Here is an 18,334-nt window from a genome sequence, read left to right as displayed (position 1 = left end):
AGTGCTTACATAAATATTCAAATATATTCTATGTTGTTTAAGTATTTTGAAAATTAAAAATATAGTAATAATAAATACTACTTTATCATTTTATGCAAAATCATTCTTTCAATATCAAATATTTTTCTATAATTTTTTCGCTTCCCCCTCCCCTCTAAACTCTCGAACAAAACTTAAGTGATCGATACAATCGTACCCTTACATACATTTATAGTTTGTAAATCAACTCTTATGACTTTGAGTATCCCTTATATCTTATTAACTAGTAAAGGACCCGTGCGTTCGCACGGGTCGCGCAAGTGCAATAATTTATTTAAAAAAAATTAAAATATAATATATATATATATATATATATATATATATATATATATATATATATATATATATATATATATATATATATATATATATATATATATATATATATATGATTGGATCAACGTACACAAATTTATTGCATAAGAGTTTTTTTTAATGTAATGGATGTTAAATGATCAATAAATGGGTTCAAAAAATTTCCACAAATAACTTTTTCCAGTTTGGGACATAATAAAGTAAAACATTATTAATTTATAGTAATATAATTTGCTTAATTTTTTTGTATACTATATTAAGGAAATAATCAAAAAATATAATACAAAAATATTTTTACAATTTATTGGTATATTGATATATAATAAACATTCCATTGTTAATGTCATGAATAAACATTCCATTTATCATTGAGATTTTGGACATAAGAAATAAAAATATATTTATTTAGTAATCACTAGTGCAGAAAGAAGATTTTACACCCGTTTTTTATACATATTACACCCGTTATGATAGGGTGTAAATTCAAAGGGTGAGATATGTATGAAGAATTTACACCTGTTTTAAAACGGGTGTAAAAAGAGAATATATTACACCCTATTTTAGATTTAAAAAAAGGGTGTAATTGGTAGATATATACATTAAATTTTAAGACATTTACACCCTATTTAATATAAAACGGGTGTAAATTGTCACCTATTACACCCTGTTTTAGATAAAAAAAGGTGTAATTGGTAGATATATACATTGAATTTTAGGACATTTACACCCTATTTAATATAAAACGGGTGTAAATTGTCACCTACATACATTGAAGTTAAACGAATTTACACCCTATTATAATTCAAACGGGTGTAAAATGACAAATATTTACACCCTATTTTTGATATATCAAATGTAAAATATCTTATAATTACATTTAATTTTAACACATTTACACCCTATTTTGTGTATGAAGGGTGTAAAATATCTCAATTTTTTAAAAATATTTTATTTGAAATTTCATTAAACCAAATATTTTATATATTCCTGGATATTCAATAAAAAACAAAAATAACCAAAACAAACATTTCTCTAATCTTTAGAATCTTGCACCAAGTCATACATCAACAAAAATTGTATTCATGTAAGAAAAAAATTCAACCACTTTGTTCATGTAACTTGTACCAATAAATCATTCATGGAACAAAAATATATCTATATATAAGTTTTTTTTAATCGCTTCTGTTTTGTCATTAAATCTTTCTTTTCCTGGTTCTCTTGCTCCTCAACCTTTTGCAAAAAGAATTGAGCCCAAAGTTGTCGGATGTGATCAATTGACTCTTTTTCATATGATGAGGTGTCTGTGAATATCTGCAAGTTCAAACATATAATAAATTAAACAACTACATGTTAAAACAATAATTTACATGTTTTTCATTAAATATATGTAATATAAAATACCTCATTGAATCTTTCAACAATACAAGCATCAATAATGTCAAACATATTTTTCATGACATAATATCCACATGCCCATCCGTTATCTTGTTGATGCCCCTGCATATAAACTCCTAGTTACATTAAAGCCACCAAAAACAACAACATCACAAACTTTTTTCCTTGAGATTGTTAATCTTTTTGAGGTAATCTTCAGAAGCATCCATTTTTTTAGTTAAATCTTCAGTAGTCATAACCTTTGAGCAACTTCCGTTAGTGCTCGTACCCACAGATTCTACATGCTGTATCAAGTGAACATTAATTAAATTAATTTTTTTCTAATTTTTAGTAGATTAATTGTATCCAGTTACGCATACCTCTTTTATAAACATCTCTTTAGGCCTCTCGGAGCGGAGCTCCAATTGCATCTGTTGTAGGAGTTTCATTCCTTGTTGGATTTGAGCCTCTTCAATCACTTTCATCACCTTTCAATCACTTTCATCACCTTTCAAACTTTCATCACCTTTGGCCTCTTCAATCACTTTTTTCCTCCTCTCTTCCATTACGGTGGCCCTAAGTTTTTCATAACCACCACGAGACAAAATATGAGGGTGGATATTCTTTGATGAATGTGTCTTTCCTTTTAGCCTTTTCTCCTATTACAAATAAATCACATTAAACTAAACGTCAAAAACCAAATCAATTTAGATAACATAAAAATAAATCTACAAATTTAACTAACTTGAAAATCTTCTTTTTGTCGAGTCTGGACAAACAAATCCCAATCTTCTTCTTTGATAAATTTATACTTTTCAAATGGAGTTGTATTTCCATGCTTATCTCCTTTCCCAAATATATAGACATTTGAGAGCAATGTCTTAAATTGCTTCAATCGTTCCCCCATATAAACAAACCAATGCTTCCTAAATTCTTTATCAGTGGGGCAAGTGAACTTACACTTCAAAACATAAGGAGTGTTAGTAATTGAAGCAATTATAGATAATAACTTTAAAATAATTAATTAAAAATGCATACCGTGATATCGTCCCATATCACGTCCTTCAACTTATCGCTTATCTTTTTCCATTGCTTTTCATTTATACTAACCTTGCTACGTGCAATGAATGACAAATAACTTTTAAACTTTGCAGCATACTGACCAATGGGTTGGAAGGTATCAGGATCAAAATCAATTTGGTATTTTTCACCATCAGGAAGTTTGGCAATGAAACGTAGCAATGCTGTGACACCTCTAGTCTTCTTTTTTTTTGGTGAAGAGCTAGATGGTTTATCCATAATTCCTGTTTAGAGAGAAAACAATATTAAATTCCATTAAATTCCATCTAAGAAAGGCCGTTCACTTCTACCTAACATTCCATCTCACCATTAATATAATAAAAAACACTTAATAACAATAACTTACAATTGCATGGTTCACTTCTACCTATACACGTTCAATTTCTATATGTCATAATAACTCATAAGTCACAATAACTACTGCACATAGAATTAATACATGCTCAGTTTCTACTTTAATACCACTTTAATATGAACAGAAGAAAAATGAACTAAAAAGTCTATTTAAACAGTAGAATAACAACAGAACAATAATATCCATCAAGATTTTTGTAAGCCTAAAATCATGAGAAAAGAGAATGAGTAACTACCAAAATGAAATTCTCTTTGACTGCACAGGTACTATGAGAACATTGATATACAAAATCCATATGCAAGTTTCCTACGCTAGACCCTAATGGTATCACATATTTAAACTTTGTTAAACAAGTATAAAAGACAAGACCAAAATGTGCAAATCTGCAACAGCTTTAATGCATAGAAGCTATTTTTTCAAAATGCATACTGCAATCAAATTTTATATATATTAAACCCATACTTAATTTATCTTAACCAAAATTGTGTGACACATAAAATGTGAATACTCAAATACCAATATAAACCATCTGCATTTAAGCATTGGAAAACTACTATCATGCAGTACAATTGGAGTTAGAGTGAGATACTTTCTTTTTAAAGTAGAAACGTAAGAAAAATGTGAAGAAATATTAACCAATTTCTATAGTATACATTTTTCTTACCACAAGTTTTTAATCTACATATACTGCTTTCCAATTACAAAATTAAAGTAATAATGATGATGGTGCATCTAACTAATGAACTTAAGCTTAGTACACACAATCCTGTGTTGTTTCATGATCACTAGAACCTAAAACTCATTTGCTCCTGAAGTGAACTTAGTGGTTCAAATTTCAAACCACCCAAGCATCAATGTTCAATGTAGTTGTAAAATTGAGTTATTAACAATTGGCAACACACACTATCATCAATCATCACCTATCACCCAAAATCTCACCAACATAAAGATGCCAAAACAAATCATGAAACAGATAATATCTCAATCCATAAAGAACATCTAGATATCGAAATTGCGGAACAGAGTAAAGTATAAATACACGAAAATTCAATTCACTGCTTAAAACTTCCATAGGAAGCATAGATCTAGCAACCCTAAAAAACAAAATTTTGCTAACTAGACCCATGACAACAAATTGGAAGCGAGAAATCTTCCACTACAAAACACCAACGAAGATAAAGACAATAAAATAACCAATTCTTATGAAGCACTAATGCAACATGCATAAAAAAAGAGAACAAAAATGTTCAACTATTTTGAAATTTATTTTAATAGCTTGATTAATTTCACCACCTATAACGGCCCAGCAAAGCGGGCGATATGGCTGGATTTTGGCACTCCGGAATTGACAAGTAAATCTTTGATCAAATCCTCTCAAAACTTGAAATTAAATAACACTAAATTTGCAGGGGCCAAAGATATATTCAAGCCAAAACCATATTATCATTGTCTATTATCTATATTGTGAATATGATCAAGTTGCCCATAGGCATTGTACAACAATGACAATAGCATTCAAGTCTACACAGAAAATATGTTCAATAAATTACACAAATCTAAAACAAAGTATTGATAAATAGATTCAATGAAGAACATACATGTGATACTAGTGGCAAGAAAACCAAGGTACTTAGTGATGGGAAAGAGACGTGTTACACTTGTCAGGTCCAAGAGTTTGTCCTGTAATCAACATTCTGAACTAAGCATGCATAACAAATACCTGTAGCAGCAAAATCAAAAAACTTAATAACCAACATCTTCTACTCACTGGAACCTTTTTTTGAGCAACCATACAAACTGAATCTTCAAAACAGATCAGAAAAAGCATAGAAACTTACTTCAAACCTTTGATTACGATGAATCCTTGAAACCCTTTGATTGAGGTGAATTTCGTGAAACTCTTGATAAACCCTAAAAGCTTAACTCTATGTACGCAAGTTGAAGGGTTTGAGAAGAAGGAGAAAGGAAAAAAGGATTAGGGTTTGAGAGAAGAAAGAGAAGGGAGAAAGGGTTAGGGTTTGGGAGATGAAATTCACTTTCACTTTGCGCTATGAATTTCAGAAAGGGAACGAAAAAATTGGTTTTAGCGCTCAGAATTGGGTTTTACCGCTCTGAATTTCAGAAACGGAATATAATTTTTTTAGAAGCGATTAGAATTTGTTAGTACAAGGAACACCGTTCGATTCCAACCAGAAGACATTTTTACAAATAATTTATTTTTATCAAAACATAGTAGAGCGGTCTCCTATAATTAATATTTTATTAAAATTGGTAAAAAAAAATATATGAGAACGGTTTTAATCAATTGTTAATGAAAATTGTTCTCTTTATCATCTATAAGAACTGTTTCGAACCGTTGTAAAATATTTTCAAAAAATATATACACTACCGCAACAGGATATAAAATGTGTTCTCTATTAAACTCTATGAGAACAATTATTTTACATCCCAAAACTTAGGCGTTGTCGTAGAATTAAAATGTTGTAGTGAGTGCAGAGAAATAAACAAATAAGAATAATAAAAGTTATTGTTTAAGGCACGAATATTTTATTTTTATTTTTAAATTTACACCCTTTTTTTGAATATCAGGTGTAATATAGAGTTGATAATAAATAATATTTGAATTTACACCCGTTATTTAAAAATAGGGTGTCTATTGTTACGTACTAAAATTCAAAATAAGACTTTATTTACAAAACTGCCACCGCATTTGCTTTTTACACCCGTTTTTTGTAAAACGGGTGTAAATTTACAAATTATATTATTCTTTTTGTACTAGTGAATGGATGAAATTTTCCAATCTGTTACTAATTTGAGGTATAAAAGCGCAAATATTAACCTTCATAATAAATGATTATTTAACCAAAATACATAAACCATGTAAAAGAAATACCAGAACCTCATTTGTTTTAAAATATAGTAATGAATACTACAAAATATTGAAATTAATTGCAATTGATACAGTAAGGGTTTAATGCAACAAAAGATATTGAAACAAAAGGTTCACAATTTTAGTTAAAATTGTGAGAAATAAGTCCAGCAACAAAAATGATTTAACTTCGTACAATTCTTTGGTCCTTAAAAAACTGGGTTTATACAAAACCTGCCCGCAACCTTTTAGGAAGTGATGATTCATTACCCTGTAAAAAACAATTACATCCATATAAACAAATGTTAAAACATAATGTATATTTTATACAACTCATTCAATAAAATTCTAATAATAAACAACGACATTGGTTGATATAATATAACTAATGAAAAACTTACGTTCTATAAGTTTTCAAAAACTTCTTTGAACACGACGTTTGTTGTAGAATTCAATGGATGGTTATCCTTGTCATGGATTAATATCTTAAGCCCTTTTTTTGCTTTTGACCCTTGATATTGCAACATATAGTTGACCATGACTAAATACACTTCTAGGAAAATACAATCCAACATAATCCAATGACTGACCTTGAGATTTGTTAATTGTCATAGCATAACATATAGTTATGGGAAATTGCCTTCTAGTCATTTTGAATGGCCACGGAGATTGTGTTGGAGTCATATCCATTCTTGGAATATAGATAACCCCTCTGTAGGTGTTTAATTGGCTGCATTATATGGTAAAACACTAGATGGGTACTAATGTCTTGACTGATGTCATGACATGTATGTGTGACTACATTGTAGTTACTGCAGGACTAGCTAACACAGGGTTTATTGAATGTCAAACTGGATGCTGTGACATTCATACCTGTCAACAGATACTAAGGAATAGAACAGCAGGTGTTCTGTTAGAACTTAGTATTTATTTCCAGTCTGGTTATCCAGGAAAGACCAGACCTGGTATAAGGCCTACTGACTGAATGTCAAACTGGATGTTATGACATTCATCATTGACAGCAGCTACTGAACATTAGACAGAGTGGTGTTCTGCTATAATTCAGCATGTAACTTAGTTTGTTCTTCAAGAAGAATAACAGAACTAACTTAAGGCCAAATGTGTAAATGTTAAGTTGGACACTTTGACATTTATTAATGTAAGCTGTTACTGTAGTATGGTCTTCTTGATCATGTACAAGTCAGCAAAATTGTACAGTCTGTTTTCTGGAAAAACAGACTCAGCATATGGACCTTGATGTCAAGCTGAATGTCCTGACATTCATGCCTGACAGCATATGCTATATTGTAGGTTGTTCAGTTTTCTGTTTCAGCTTTTTCTCAGGCTATTCTTCAGGAAGTCAACAGCTTAGAGAAAAACCAGGAAATCAACAACCAAGCTACATTCAATGAACCTAACAAATAGCCTATTTGTTAGTAACCTAAATGTTGAATTTATGGGAACTCGCGTGACCTTAAATTCAGGAGAATACAGGTGCAAAAGCCCAGGGTACTGCAATATAAAAAGGAAGGCGTTCCTTCATTCAGTTTCAGGGATTTTGAGGCGTGAAGATTTTGTGTGTCCATCATACTTCACTGCTGTATTTTTGTGAGTCTTGTATTAGACGTATCTTGTAAGCCAAGTCATTATCAAGTAGATGATAGCTTTGGCATAGGGTGTTCATTGAGTTGTAAGTGTTGTGTCACTCAAAGCTTTTAAGCGTGAGTGCTGTGTATCTTGATTAAAGCTGTGAAGCACAATCAAGAGTTGTTTGAAGTGTGACTTCAACTTGTCTTTAATATTGTTTAAAGATAGTAATCACTGAGGTGATTGAGGGGGAGTGAGTAGGAACTCTGATCTTAGGTTAAGATTGAAATTGCATTGGGTAGGGATTAAGTGATAAGTTGTAAACGGGTGAATTTAGCTTTGAATTGATACTACTAATAGTGGATTTCCTCCCTGGCTTGGTAGCCCCCAGATGTAGGTCATGTTGGACTGAACTGGGTGAACAATTACTTGTGTTATTTACTGCACTTACTGTTAAGTTCTGCATAATCCCTGTCTGTGCAGAATTGGATGTCATAACAACCAGTGTGACATCCAAAGTCTGATAACTAGAATTTCAATTGGCATCAGAGCAGGCACCCTGCCTGTGAATTTCTGGGTGAGATCTAGGGAAGTTACTTTCTAGTACCATGGACAAGGATTTAGGACACTCAAACAGACCACCCATGTTGGATGGCTCTAATTATGATGACTGGAAGCCTCGTATGATAGCCTTCTTAAGGTCTCTAGACAGCAAAGTCTGGAGAGCTGTCAACAAAGGATGGGAACATCCAATGAGGACAGGTGAAGATGGAGTCAGTGTGCAGATTCCTGAAGAAGAGTGGGACAAGGAGCAAGAGGCATTAGCTCTTGGAAATTCCAAGGCCTTGAATGCATTGTTCAATGGAATCAGCAAGAACATCTTCAGGCTGGTACACCACTGTGAACTAGCTAAGGAAGTCTGGGATACCCTCAAGGTAACTCATGAAGGTACTTCCAAGGTGAAGATGTCCAAACTTCAGATGCTGACCACCAAGTTTGAAAATCTGAGGATGAAAGAGGATGAGACTATTCATGACTTTCACATGAATATTCTTGAAATTGCAAACACCTCTGGTGGAATAGGTGAGAAAATGGCTGAAGAGAAACTTGTAAGAAAGATTCTCAGGTCCTTGCCTAAGAGATTTGCTATGAAGGTCACAGCCATAGAGGAGGCGCAGGACATCTGCAACATGAAGGTGGATGAGCTCATTGGTTCCCTCCAAACCTTTGAAATGGGCTTGGGTGAGTATGCTGAGAAGAAGAACAAAAGCATAGCTTTTGTATCTAATGCTGAAGAGGAGTCAGAAGCAGGATATACTGGAGGTGATGAAAGTATATCAGAAGCCTTAGCCATGCTTGGGAGACAGTTCAACAAGTTCGTGAAGAAGATTGATCAAAGAGGTAGACCCAATGTCAAGAACATCCCGTCTAACATTAAGAAAAGATCAACTTCTGATGAGAAGTTCAATCACGGCAAGGGAATCCAGTGTCATGGTTGTGAAGGGTATGGACACGTCAGAGCTGAATGCCTTACTTACCTCAAATTGCAAAATAAGGGGTTAGCTATCACATGGTCTGAAGGAGACTCTGAAAGTGAATCTGAAGGAGAATCTGCCAAACATGTCACTGCACTAACCAGTGTTTGTGCCTCTGAAGATGACTCAAGTGCAGATGAACTGACCTTTGATGAACTTGCTGCAGCCTATAAGAAGCTGTGTTCCACCAGTGCAGAAGTGCGTGCACAAGGAGAAAAGCAAAAGAAACTCATCAAGGAACTGGAAGATGAGAGACAGAAGCAACTGTCTGTCATAAAGGGTCTAAATGGTGAGATAACCCTGCTGACCTCCAAGCTGAATCAGATGACTAAATCCATCAGAATGATGAATAAGGGAACTGACACCTTGGAAAAGATTCTAAAGGTGGGACAGCAGTCTGGAACCAAATCTGGCCTTGGATTTGGGAAAAGATCCTCAACTGAACACAAACGCCCAAAGGCTAAAGTTCAGAAGTTCAAGCGGAAGTCAAAGCCAATGTCTCAACATCGAGGAACTAGGATGAATGATCATCAGAAGAGGAAATACCAGGAGTGGAGGTGTCACCACTGTGGTAGGCTTGGTCATATAAAAGCCTTCTGCTACTGGATTCATGGTTTCCCTAACCAAGCCTTGCATGTTAAGCCTAAGCATAAAACACATAAGCGCTATGTTCCCATTAAGAAGCAACAATGGTATGCTAGGATAGCACACACTGCTCTAAGGGCTTCTACCAGAGAAGACTGGTACTTTGACAGTGGATGCTCAAGACACATGACTGGTATGGAAAATCTACTGGTAGATATTCAACCTCACACTACCTGCTATGTGACCTTTGGTGATGGTGCCAAAGGAAAAATAAAAGGTGTAGGCAAACTGGACTGTTCTGGAGTGCCAAAACTGAATAATGTGCTGTTAGTAAGAGGACTAACTGCAAACCTCATCAGCATAAGTCAGCTGTGTGATCAAGGGTTTCATGTTCAGTTTACTAAGGAGCTATGCATTGTGACAAATGGTGACAATCAGGAAGTTATGAGAGGAACCAGGTCCAAAGATAACTGCTACCTGTGGGAACCTGAAGTCTCTAACTTTTCCACAACATGCTCCTCAGCCAAGGAAGAACAGGATGTGAAGCTGTGGCATAGACGTCTTGGACATCTCCACTTACGGGGAATGAAGAAGATTATATCCAAGGAAGCAGTCAGAGGAATTCCAAAGCTCCTGATTGATGAAGGAAGAGTCTGTGGAGAATGCCAGGTGGGCAAGCAAACCAAGATGTCACATCCGAAGCTGGGACATCCCACAACCTCCAGAGTTCTGGAACTGTTGCACATGGACCTAATGGGACCTATGCAGGTTGAAAGTCTTGGTGGGAAGAAATATGCATACGTGGTGGTGGATGACCATTCCAGATACACGTGGATAAGCTTCATCAGAGAGAAGTCAGATACATTTGATGTCTTCAAAGACCTGTGCATAAGACTTCAAAGGGAAAAGGACAGTTGTGTGGTCCGGATTAGAAGTGATCATGGTACGGAGTTCAAAAATTCCAAGTTTGATGAGTTTTGCTCGTCTGAAGGAATAAGTCATGAGTTCTCCTCCCCTATAACTCCTCAGCAGAATGGAATAGTTGAAAGAAAAAATAGAACTATTCAAGAATCTGCCAGAGCAATGATTCATGCAAAGAAGCTCCCCATGCACTTCTGGGCTGAAGCAATGAATACCGCATCCTATGTTCACAACAGAGTCACCTTGAGAAAAGGAACCTCCTCCACTCTATATGAAATCTGGAAAGGAAGAAAACCCACTGTGAAGTACTTTCATATCTTTGGAAGTAAATGCTACATTCTCACAGATCGTGAACAGAGAAGGAAGCTAGATCCCAAAAGTGATGAAGGTATATTTCTGGGATACTCCACTAACAGCAGAGCCTACAGAGTGTTCAACTACAGGACCAATGTCCTGATGGAATCCATAAATGTCATTGTGGACGATAAAGAGGAAGGAACCGATGTCATGGAGGATGTTGAAACATTCCTTGACAGTTCAACTGACAGTCCAGTCAAGTCTGAAGAAGTACAGGAACCTCCTCCTGAATGTGAAGTAGATGCAACCACCAAAGTGCCATCTATCAGAATTCAGAAAGACCACCCTAAGGATCTTATCATAGGGGATCCCACCAGTGGTGTAACTACCAGGTCAAGAGGAATAAACTCTAATTCCTGCTTTGTATCCAAGGTTGAACCAAAGAATGTGAAAGAAGCCCTGACTGATGAATACTGGATCACTGCCATGCAAGAGGAACTTGAGCAGTTCAAAAGGAATGAAGTCTGGGAACTAGTTCCAAGACCTGAAGGGACCAACATCATTGGTACCAAGTGGATCTACAAAAACAAATCTGATGAGAAAGGAGTAATTACTAGGAATAAAGCACGACTAGTAGCTCAAGGATACACTCAAGTTGAAAGGGTAGATTTTGATGAGACATTTGCTCCTGTGGCTAGGCTTGAGTCCATCAGATTGCTGTTGGGGGTAGCATGCATCCTGAAGTTTAAGCTATTCCAAATGGATGTGAAGAGTGCATTCTTGAATGGCTACCTGAATGAGGAAGTCTATGTGGAACAACCTAAAGGGTCTGTGATCCTAACCAACCTGAGCATGTATACAAGTTGAGGAAAGCCTTGTATGGGTTGAAACAAGCTCCTAGAGCATGGTATGAAAGGTTAACCGAATTTCTGACCTCAAATGGATACAGAAAGGGTGGCATAGATAAAACCTTGTTTGTGAAGGATGAAGAAGGCAAAATCATGATAGCTCAAATCTATGTTGATGATATAGTCTTTGGTGGAATGTCAGAACAAATGGTTCAAAAATTTGTTCACCAGATGCAGTCTGAGTTTGAAATGAGTCTAGTGGGAGAACTGACCTATTTCCTTGGAATGCAAGTAAACCAAATGGAGGACTCTATGTTTCTCTCTCAAAGCAAGTATGCCAAGAACATAGTTAAGAAGTTTGGTATGGATAATGCTAGGCACAAGAGGACTCCTGCTCCCACTCATCTAAAGTTGACCAAAGATGATGGAGGGCCTAGTGTTGATCAATGCTTGTATAGAAGCATGATAGGTAGTCTGCTGTACCTAACTGCAAGTAGACCTGACATTTCTTATGCAGTTGGAGTGTGTGCCAGATATCAAGCAGAGCCTAAGGTGAGCCACTTGAATCAAGTCAAACGGATTCTCAAGTACATCAATGGGACCTGTGACTATGGGATGCTGTATTCACATGGGGTTAAGCCTGTCCTATCTGGGTACTGTGATGCTGACTGGGCTGGGAGTGCTGATGACAGAAAAAGCACATCAGGTGGATGCTTCTTCTTAGGAGACAACCTAATATCTTGGTTCAGCAAGAAGCAGAATTGTGTTTCTCTGTCCACTGTAGAGGCTGAATACATAGCTGCTGGAAGCAGTTGTTCCCAACTGGTTTGGATGAAACAGATGCTCACTGAGTACAATGTCACTCAAAATTTCATGACATTGTTCTGTGATAATCTCAGTGCCATCAATATCTCCAAGAATCCCATCCAACACAGCAGGACCAAACATATTGACATTAGGCACCACTTCATCAAAGATCTGGTGGAAGACAAGGTGATCACTTTGGAACATGTAGCCACAGATCTTCAACTGGCTGACATATTTACAAAGGCTCTGGATGCTACTCAGTTTGAAAACTTAAGGATCAAACTGGGAATATGTCTCTCTGAGACCTTATAGCAACCACTGATGGTTGGGATAAATTGTTTAATATCTCTGCCTACTAAACAATTTATACTAGGCCATGATTGGTCAACAGATCATAGCTATGCTACTTGCAACAAGGGTGGATACAAGAGGGTAAGGAGACACCCTACTGTGAGAAGGCCAATGTACCTGCAGGAGTTCAAGGATGCTGTTCATGCAGGAGTGGTTCTGGATGTCAGAAACAAAATCATGGCATCTGATATGGTGGTACCTACTGTAAAGCAAAAGTGGGTAATTACTTGATCAAAGCTGTGAAGCAAGATCAAGTGGATGGTAACTTAGTTGAAACTGTGAAGTAAAACCAAGTTTGTAACTCTGTCGTTATTCTCTGGTTATGTTGTTGGCTTTGGCAACATTTTTGACAAAAAGGGGGAGTAACCCCTGACAAACAGAGTGGGTGTCTCTACAACAGACTCTCAGGACGACAGATTCCTCCCCTGCAGCGATTATGTGTTGAAGTTTAGATTTAACTTCTGTGTGTGTGTGCTGCTGTGTGAAGTTTTTATTTAACTTCCATGTGTGTGAGTGTGCTGCCACTCTGAGTGTATTAGCTAGTATTAATTCCTTCTAGGTGTGTGATTCCGCTGCTATGAACTCTGTTATGGGGATCAAAGTGTTTTAGCCAAAAATTTGCCAAAGGGGGAGTTTGTAGGTGTTTAATTGGCTGCATTATATGGTAAAACACTAGATGGGTACTAATGTCTTGACTGATGTCATGACATGTATGTGTGACTACATTGTAGTTACTGCAGGACTAGCTAACACAGGGTTTATTGAATGTCAAACTGGATGCTGTGACATTCATACCTGTCAACAGATACTAAGGAATAGAACAGCAGGTGTTCTGTTAGAACTTAGTATTTATTTCCAGTCTGGTTATCAAGGAAAGACCAGACCTGGTATAAGGCCTACTGACTGAATGTCAAACTGGATGTTATGACATTCATCATTGACAGCAGCTACTGAACATTAGACAGAGTGGTGTTCTGCTATAATTCAGCATGTAACTTAGTTTGTTCTTCAAGAAGAATAACAGAACTAACTTAAGGCCAAATGTGTAAATGTTAAGTTGGACACTTTGACATTTATTAATGTAAGCTGTTACTGTAGTATGGTCTTCTTGATCATGTACAGGTCAGCAAAATTGTACAGTCTGTTTTCTGGAAAAACAGACTCAGCATATGGACCTTGATGTCAAGCTGAATGTCCTGACATTCATGCCTGACAGCATATGCTATATTGTAGGTTGTTCAGTTTTCTGTTTCAGCTTTTTCTCAGGCTATTCTTCAGGAAGTCAACAGCTTAGAGAAAAACCAGGAAATCAACAACCAAGCTACATTCAATGAACCTAACAAATAGCCTATTTGTTAGTAACCTAAATGTTGAATTTATGGGAACTCGCGTGACCTTAAATTCAGGAGAATACAGGTGCAAAAGCCCAGGGTACTGCAATATAAAAAGGAAGGCGTTCCTTCATTCAGTTTCAGGGATTTTGAGGCGTGAAGATTTTGTGTGTCCATCATACTTCACTGCTGTATTTTTGTGAGTCTTGTATTAGACGTATCTTGTAAGCCAAGTCATTATCAAGTAGATGATAGCTTTGGCATAGGGTGTTCATTGAGTTGTAAGTGTTGTGTCACTCAAAGCTTTTAAGCGTGAGTGCTGTGTATCTTGATTAAAGCTGTGAAGCACAATCAAGAGTTGTTTGAAGTGTGACTTCAACTTGTCTTTAATATTGTTTAAAGATAGTAATCACTGAGGTGATTGAGGGGGAGTGAGTAGGAACTTTGATCTTAGGTTAAGATTGAAATTGCATTGGGTAGGGATTAAGTGATAAGTTGTAAACGGGTGAGTTTAGCTTTGAATTGATACTACTAATAGTGGATTTCCTCCCTGGCTTGGTAGCCCCCAGATGTAGGTCATGTTGGACTGAACTGGGTGAACAATTACTTGTGTTATTTACTGCACTTACTGTTAAGTTCTGCATAATCCCTGTCTGTGCAGAATTGGATGTCATAACAACCAGTATGACATCCAAAGTCTGATAACTAGAATTTCACCCTCCAATATTCTTTCCAGATATAATCTTTGCCTCGATAACGTGGTTTGCCAATCTTGTAACTATAAGCCTTGTTCCATTGCAGAGACCTTCAGGTTGATCAATGTTTCGAAGCAACATAATAGGGGTCCCAATCTTCAATTTAATCTTGTGGTTAGGTAGACCGGAAGTTGTAAGTGTATTCAAAAATTCCGGGGTCAAAACATCAAAAGCTTCATTTCCTTCACCGTCAAAAGTGTCTACAGAATCTGAACTTAAATATTCCTTTTCTTCACCTTTGGGAAATTTTTTGAAATTTTATTATTATAAATCTATGTTAGTACATATAAATATATGAGTGTATCTATAAATATGTTTACAATGGATAACGCATACCTGCTATGAATCCCAAAACGTATTGATTTATGATGTCAACCGTTTCAATTGTTCCTGCCAATATAGCTCTTGATTGCAAAAATTCTGGATTCTTGTAATTGTTAAGAAAATTCAGATATGTTTCACTAACAATGGCTTCTAGTGGATCATCATAGTTAGAAATTAAGAAATCATTTGGAATAGGAATATCCGTGTAACCATCGTTAGGTTCTTCCAATTTCCCATCGCCAACTTTTAATATCCAATTAGAAAACAATTCTAATTCAGATGTACTTGAAGTATTGCCGGCTTGTTGGAGTCGCATGTTCTTTGTAAGCTTCATCACAACACAATGATCCCAGATGTATGATGAATTTATTGTAGAATGTATTATATCTGAACGGCTGCCCCTTGGTACAACTGGTAATATTTGCCGAAAATCTCCACCAAATACAATTACTTTCCCTCCGAATAATTTGTCAGAACAATTGGAACGCCCCATTATGTCTTTAAGGGTTTTATCAAACGCTTCAAAACAAAATTTGTGTGCCATTGGAGCTTCATCCCAAATTATCAACTTTGCCATTTTTAGTAGCTCTGCACGATCACTACCTTTGTCGATATTACATGTAGAAGACTCCATTGTAGGTATTGGAATCTTGAACATTGAATGAGCTGTTCGACCTCCTGGAAGTAGTAGTGAAGCTATGCCCGATGAAGCAACAGTTAAACAAATTTGTTTCTTTGATCTTATGTAGGAAGCTAGAGTTCTCCACATGTAGGTTTTCCCTGTGCCACCGTATCCATACAAAAAAAGTACGCCTCCTTGTTGATTGTTTACTGCTTCCATTATTCGCTTGAATACACCTCTTTGCTCATCTAATTTAAAAAAAATACATAGCAAACATGCAGTGAATAAATTAATTATACATTAAAAAAAACATGCACCAATAACATCTACATTAAAGTAAGGTTCATTATTGAATGTGTTTGCAAATATATAAGTTATATAAGTTATAATAGAATTTAAATTACCTTCCAGTCTATCGGTTTTGCATTTGCCTTGAAGTATCTCACCAAAATCTTTAAAGAAATATCCTTTAGGTGGAATATTTTGAAGTTCGATTGCCTTCATTGTGGTACCACCAAGAAACACAATTTTTTTTGAATGATCACATACCTTCCACTGAAAATCATTGTTATAGACACTGTCATTGTTTATAATGCAGGTCATATTCTCCTTAATGACCTCTTTCCATTTCAGTAAATGGTCATGACGAATAAGGACCTGAATCCGATCACCCTAACAAAATAAAAATAATCTTCTTTTTATATGTTATACAAAAAAGCATTTTGTTGTAATTACTAACTATCATACAAAAATCTATACTTAAAAAAAGAAAAGCAATTTACCAAGGAATCCATAACAATCATCTCCAAATGTTCAATACCCTTATTATTCACAACACTCCAAACATCCATTATTCGAACAGAAAGACGCCAAGTTTCTTTTGAGTCATTGATGTCTTTCACAGAATCAACCTTTCTACTCATTTTCACTGGAAAAAAAATTCAAAAATTAATGTAACTGCAAATTTAGACGACTATAAAATTACAAACCTAATAACCTGGAAAAAAAGAGTATATAAATTTGATAGAGGTGTGTGGCAAAATGCTGAAAAGGATCCAACCTTTGATGTTACACATATATAACATCGAATTGATTAGCAGCATTCTTGAAGAAGAAAGCGTGAAGACTGTTGTGTTCCCAAGGAAATTTTCGGCGTGTAAGTAATAGGAAAATGCATTTTTTTATGTTGTCGAGGCAAATTTATTAAATTGTAAAATGGTAGAGTTAGTTAAAATGGTATAATATTGTCGGTGGTTTTGGAATAGTGGTTTTGGAATATTTTGAGTTATTAAGTGGGTAAATGAGATTAATAATGATGATAATAAATATTAATAAATAACAATATTAATAATAATAATAATATCAATTTATTAAATTAAATAAAACCCTAATTTTCATCAAACTGTTTCATATTACTTCTCCCTCTTTTCATATTCTCGGTTTGACATCTCAGAAAGACCGCTTAAAAAATCAGTATATTTATTATTAAAAAAATTCATTTTGCCATTTAAAGAAAATCAAGTAACGATAATATTTGGCAAAAAAACTACAATAATAATTAATTTGATTTCAGAATATTGATTTCATTTTGGAATGATAAGATTGCAACAACAATAAAATAACGGTAATATTTATTATTAAAAAAAATCATTTTGTCATTTAAAGAAAATCAAGCAACGATAATATTTGGCAAAAAAACTACAATAATAACTAATTTGATTTCAGGATATTGATTTCATTTTGGAATGATAAGATTGCAACAACAATAAAATAACGGTAATATTTTTTAGTAGTATAAATAAGTAATTTATTTTATCACATTTTTCACTCACATCTAGTCTAAATTTGACCAATTTATTTTATTCTATTTTAATTTTTTTGTGTACACATCTACTTTTATGTTGTCGAGGCAAATTTATTAAATTGTAAAATGTTAGAGTTAGTTAGAGTATTAAATAGAGTTTAGTACGAAATTACTTATAGGAATGAATAAGGACCTGAATCCGATCTTCCTAACAAAATAAAAATAATCTTCTTTTTATATGTTATACAAAAAAGCATTTTGTTGTAATTACTAACTATCATACAAAAATCTATACTTAAAAAAAGAAAAGCAATTTACCAAGGAATCCATAACAATCATCTCCAAATGTTCAATACCCTTATTATTCACAACACTCCAAACATCCATTATTCGAACAGCAAGACGCCAAGTTTCTTTTGAGTCATTGATATCTTTCACAGAATCAACCTTTCTACTCATTTTCACTGGAAAAAAATTCAAAAATTAATGTAACTGCAAATTTAGATGACTATAAAATTACAAACCTAATAACCTG

General features: G+C 34.9%; 1 protein-coding gene and 1 pseudogene across 2 annotated transcripts; both read right to left on the bottom strand.

The window, feature by feature from the left end:
- Positions 1 to 1,579: 1,579 nt before the first annotated feature.
- Positions 1,580 to 5,300, bottom strand: LOC127088294 (uncharacterized). Of its 2 annotated transcripts, none has more exons than XM_051029223.1 (7): positions 5,002 to 5,299; positions 4,762 to 4,883; positions 2,767 to 3,032; positions 2,474 to 2,689; positions 2,109 to 2,387; positions 1,756 to 2,033; positions 1,580 to 1,665 (listed from the first exon to the last, which is right to left on the bottom strand). In XM_051029223.1, the coding sequence occupies exons 3-5, from the start codon at positions 3,025 to 3,027 to the stop codon at positions 2,220 to 2,222; spliced, it is 645 nt and encodes a 214-aa protein (XP_050885180.1). In that variant the 5' UTR covers positions 3,028 to 3,032; positions 4,762 to 4,883; positions 5,002 to 5,299; the 3' UTR covers positions 1,580 to 1,665; positions 1,756 to 2,033; positions 2,109 to 2,219. The 2 variants fall into 2 exon arrangements, with proteins under 2 accessions (XP_050885180.1, XP_050885181.1); XM_051029224.1 differs by having other exon boundaries at positions 1,581 to 1,665; positions 1,756 to 1,851; positions 5,002 to 5,300.
- A 1,136-nt stretch (positions 5,301 to 6,436) lies between these two features.
- Positions 6,437 to 16,214, bottom strand: LOC127080682 (uncharacterized; annotated as a pseudogene).
- Between the last annotated feature and the right edge of the window lie 2,120 nt (positions 16,215 to 18,334).

Source organism: Lathyrus oleraceus, chromosome 5 (genome assembly GCF_024323335.1).
Source record: "Lathyrus oleraceus cultivar Zhongwan6 chromosome 5, CAAS_Psat_ZW6_1.0, whole genome shotgun sequence".
Lineage (NCBI taxonomy): Eukaryota > Viridiplantae > Streptophyta > Magnoliopsida > Fabales > Fabaceae > Lathyrus > Lathyrus oleraceus.
This window is presented reverse-complemented; position numbering and strand designations above follow the sequence as displayed.

Excerpts from the sequence above, each read along its gene's own strand:
- LOC127088294 (XM_051029224.1), bottom strand. The coding sequence starts at position 3,027 with ATGGATAAACCATCTAGCTCTTCACCAAAAAAAAAGAAGACTAGAGGT. Across the intron at positions 2,690-2,766 it reads TGATATGGGACGATATCACG|TGTAAGTTCACTTGCCCCAC; the intron begins GTATGCATTTTT and ends TATGTTTTGAAG. Across the intron at positions 2,388-2,473 it reads GACAAAAAGAAGATTTTCAA|GAGAAAAGGCTAAAAGGAAA; the intron begins GTTAGTTAAATT and ends TATTTGTAATAG.